The sequence below is a fragment of the Halichoeres trimaculatus genome, unplaced genomic scaffold (genome assembly GCF_033239565.1).
Source record: "Halichoeres trimaculatus isolate MK-OKI-2021-1 unplaced genomic scaffold, fHalTri1.1 fHalTri1_scaffold_2, whole genome shotgun sequence".
In the NCBI taxonomy this organism is placed as follows: domain Eukaryota; kingdom Metazoa; phylum Chordata; class Actinopteri; order Labriformes; family Labridae; genus Halichoeres; species Halichoeres trimaculatus.
Window position 1 is genome coordinate 17265511 of NW_027437180.1, and position 4157 is coordinate 17269667.

Here is a 4157-nt window from a genome sequence, read left to right on the forward strand (position 1 = left end):
GCGTTTTCCAGTCTTTCTGCAGCGAGCCTCATGGGGATCCTTGATGAACAGCAACTTTGAGCACTTCCACATATACTTTGTTTTCTAAACAGGATGTTGCCCCTTGGTTAGGGCCTGAAATGTTGAAATGTAACTAGTTGTTACATTTTGGGCAAAAAGTCATAATGTTTTTGGATCAGCATCATCACATTTTGGGTTTTATTATATTTTTAATTACATTTCAGGCTTAGCACTTTTGTTACATTTTGGGTTTTATTTACTTTTTTGTATTACATTTTGGATCATTGTTTCATATTGGGCTCTGACAGTATTTTGTGATAAATTATGTTTGGTTTTTTTTTTTTTTTTTTTTTTGTTTTTTTGTCACAGTGTTGTTTTAATGGGGAAAAAATTTTACAAAAAGAAAAAAAACTGAAGTTAATCTCAAAGTCAGATTGTACCGACAAGTTAAAAAATTACATAACGTAATGCATCTTAACACACAATGAGTATGGAGCAAGTTCAGCTGTCTTACTCCAGAGATGACTGTGTAGGTGAGCTCTGATCCCAATTCCCTAAACTAACTAGGGGTGTAAATCACCAGTTTCATGACGATACGATACGATATCGATATTCTGGACAACGATACGATACTTGGCGATATCATAAAGTCTGCCACGATATGATACGATACGATGCGATATAGTGGCCTTCGATCGATTTTAGAAGATATTTATGGACACATTCAACACCATCAGTTACATCAAAGTCATCTAAACCAAGAAAAAATACAAAGCAATTTTGATGCTTTGACAATTTTATTGCTGAAACATTTCAACAAACATTTTTTTTAACAAAAAGAAAATAGACCTGTTTCACTGTTATGTGCCACATTTTTCATGTCATCAGTTAACATTAAGGGTCACTTGCTAGTTGCAGTTATAAAGATAACTAATACACCATTCACCACCTTCAATTTATAAGTTTCTACAAAGGTGCTGTGCTCAGTGGTTATTAAGGGGTATTAAACCCTGCATTTTTTACATTCAACAGAACAAAATGTGAACAAAAAGCAGCAGTTTCTGTAAACAGTCACTCACTTTTACTGTCTTATGAACAATATTTTTTTGGCATTAACACTCAGGAATAAACCAAGGTTTATAGTTGACCATTACTGAGAAGAAAGAAATGCAATACTTAAACCATATCCTGTGTTTGATGAGAACATGTTGCCTTCAAGCAAAACATAGCATGTGATCTTGACAACAGTCAATCATGTCTCTCACTCATCCTCTTTGGGAGGTTTTTCTTTAAAAAAACCAACTGGTCAACATGTTCAGGAGACAAAACACTGCGTTCTGAACGGACAATGTCCCCTGCAGTGCTGAAAACACGCTCAGAAGGTACACTTGTACCAGGAATGCATAGGTATGTTTTGGCAAGGTTTGCCAGGAGAGGGAGCTCAGTCTGGTGACTTTTCCACCACTCTAACACATTACCTCCCAAGATCAAAGATGAAGAGTCCTTATACTTAGCAACTTCAACACCTGCTCGCTCTCTGGAAGTCCTGACAGCCTGGCTTGAGTCCATCTTGCAGAAGGTGTCACCAAAGAGATCTGCAAGTGCTTTTGACTTCTTGGAAACAGGAACATAATCTAAAAATGACAGGATTTCAAAATTTAAGAGAATAAATCTACCATGTGCACATAAAACATTTGATAGCTGACTCCAATTAATGATTTACTTGTCTAAAATATTAAGTAAGTGACATTTTTCACAAAAAGGAAAACTCCTGTACACAAACCTTCAGTGGCTTGAGCCTGGGATGCAATCGGCGAGTCAGATGGAGCATCAGCAGTCTGGTCCCCTGATGAGTGAGGAGGTGTGTTCTCAACCTGTGCAACTGTGTCATTGCCTTTCTGTAGATTCAAAATAAAAAAACACACACACACAATAGCAGGTGGTAAGCATTTCAAAACTTAACAGTGCAATTAAATTTATCATTTATATTTACATTTCTACAACTTAACTAAAAATAGAAAAAATATTCTTACTTTCTTGTCCCAAAGCTCTGCAGCCTCATGTATGAGACACTGATATGTTGCATCTCTCTCCTCCTCGCTTAGGAAAGGCAGCTTCTTGAACCTTGCATCTAAGGCGGACGCATTGTGCAGGACTTGTTTCACGTCAAGATATCGCTGTTTAAGCTCCCCAGCCATGGTCAGCTTCAGCTCTTTCAGTAAAGAGGAGTCCTCCTCTGATATACTGAAATGCTCCAACAGCTTAGCCTTCAGTGGTGCAATGATGGACAAAGTGGGCTGCTCCTCTTCACACATAATAGTAGTGGCACTTTTCACTGGTCCCAGCAGTTTCACCAAGTCTTCAGCTGCACTAATGTCACTTTCGTTCAGAGTTTGCACGTCGTGTGCACCTTTTCTCAGTTTTTTGTCGAGCAGTGAAGCGCACACTGCAGCTTGTTGTTCCAGAAACCTATCTAACATATCAAACGAACTGTTCCACCGTGTGATCACGTCTTGTTTGAGTTTGTGTTCTGGAAGTCCAAGCAGCTTTTGCTTCTCTTTTAAGACTGCAGTTGCCACCGTGCTGCGGTGAAAAAACGCCACGACCCGTCTCACTCTTCCTAGAAGACGTGCTGCATCAACACTTTTGAGGCCCTTCTGTACTGCCAAGTTGATAGTATGTCCAAAGCATTTGATGTGTGGAGAAAGACTTGCCTCAACTCCTGCGACGGACATGTTGCTAGCGTTATCCGTTACAAGAGCAGGGTTTTTGTCACGTATATTCCACTCTTCACATGCGTCGTCCAAAACTTTACCAAGATTTGCTCCTGTATGTGCATCGTTCAAGATACGTGTCTGAAGAACATAACTCCTCATTTGCCACTCAGCATCAATATGATGACATGTCACAGTTAGAAATGCTTGTGTTGTGCATGATGTCCATCCATCTGTAGTCAGTGCTACTCGTTCTGCGTTTATCAGCTCACGTTGAACCTCACCTTTCACTTGCTCGTACAGCCTCGGTATGCAGGTTTGACTGAAGTGCTGTCTCGATGGGATGGTGTATTTCGGCTCCAAAGTGTAGAGTAGCTCCCGAAAACCATCATTTTCGACAATACTGTAAGGCCTCATGTCCTTACAGATGAAAAATGAAATGGCAGACGTTATATTCATCGCTCGTTTGGAGTTGTTGTTAAGTTTTTGTTGAAAGAAGTTAGTCAGGGGCGCTGAGCAGGCAGCTACATCGGCGGCAATGCTAACGTTAGCTTGAGGGTCAATACCGTGTTTATTTTTAAGATGTCCGGCCAAGTTTGTCGTGTTTCCTGAGTATTTTATCTCGTGACGACATTGCTTGCATATCGCACGTGTTTTGTCTGTTGACCCGTCTTTCCAGCGAAATCCAAAATGTTGCCACACGGCTGATTTGTATCCTGGAGGGGAGCGAATCTCGTCCTCCTCTGTAGCCTGGCTGCTTGCCATACTCCGCTAGCGTTGTTCGCGGGCAGAATTGGGCGGAAACTGTGAAACGGACATTCGGTCGGAATTTCAAAATAAGGGCGTATATTTTGGATGACGATGATTATCGATGTTTTGAATTTCCATCGATTTGATTGAATCGTTGCTTTACCAATCGATGTATCGATATATATTGATAGATCATTACACCCCTAAAACTAACATACCACAATTTTAAAGTGACGAATGAGTAAGTGTGACATTCAAATGTGTGTCAACAAACCCACATTCTCCCTTACTAGAAAAAAAAGTGCTATACAAATGCAGTTCATTAGAACGCAACACACCTGATTATCTGCAGCTGTGCAAATTTCAATGTTTTACTGTTTGGGGCTCTCCATGTCGTGAGAAATTTAGAATGAAGTCTTTCTTTTCCATGTGTTGGATATTCTACAGTGTTCGGCACCTGAGATAGCAATGATGGATGGAACTGCTGATACACAGGAGCTCTCCTACGTGTTTTAGGGCTTAAGAACAACCCCACAACGGGAATCCTCAATTTGGTACCTTTAATGTTCTGACACTTTCAATTCTCTTTCCAGCTAACTAGTGGTTTCAGAAAGCCTTATGGATTTCAATCACAAATTCAAACCCTGTCGACTCCAGCAGAGAAAGAGAATAAAGCCTGCGGTTTATTTCAAC

At 40.2% G+C, this 4157-nt stretch overlaps 1 protein-coding gene across 1 annotated transcript; it reads right to left on the reverse strand.

Moving 5' to 3' along the window:
- Window positions 1–904: 904 nt before the first annotated feature.
- LOC141784428 (E3 SUMO-protein ligase ZBED1-like) lies at window positions 905–3501 on the reverse strand. Its single transcript, XM_074662268.1, has 3 exons — window positions 2034–3501; window positions 1784–1898; window positions 905–1634 (listed from the first exon to the last, which is right to left on the reverse strand). Exons 1-3 carry the CDS (start codon window positions 3477–3479, stop codon window positions 1249–1251), a joined length of 1947 nt encoding a protein of 648 aa, XP_074518369.1. The 5' UTR covers window positions 3480–3501; the 3' UTR covers window positions 905–1248.
- Between the last annotated feature and the right edge of the window lie 656 nt (window positions 3502–4157).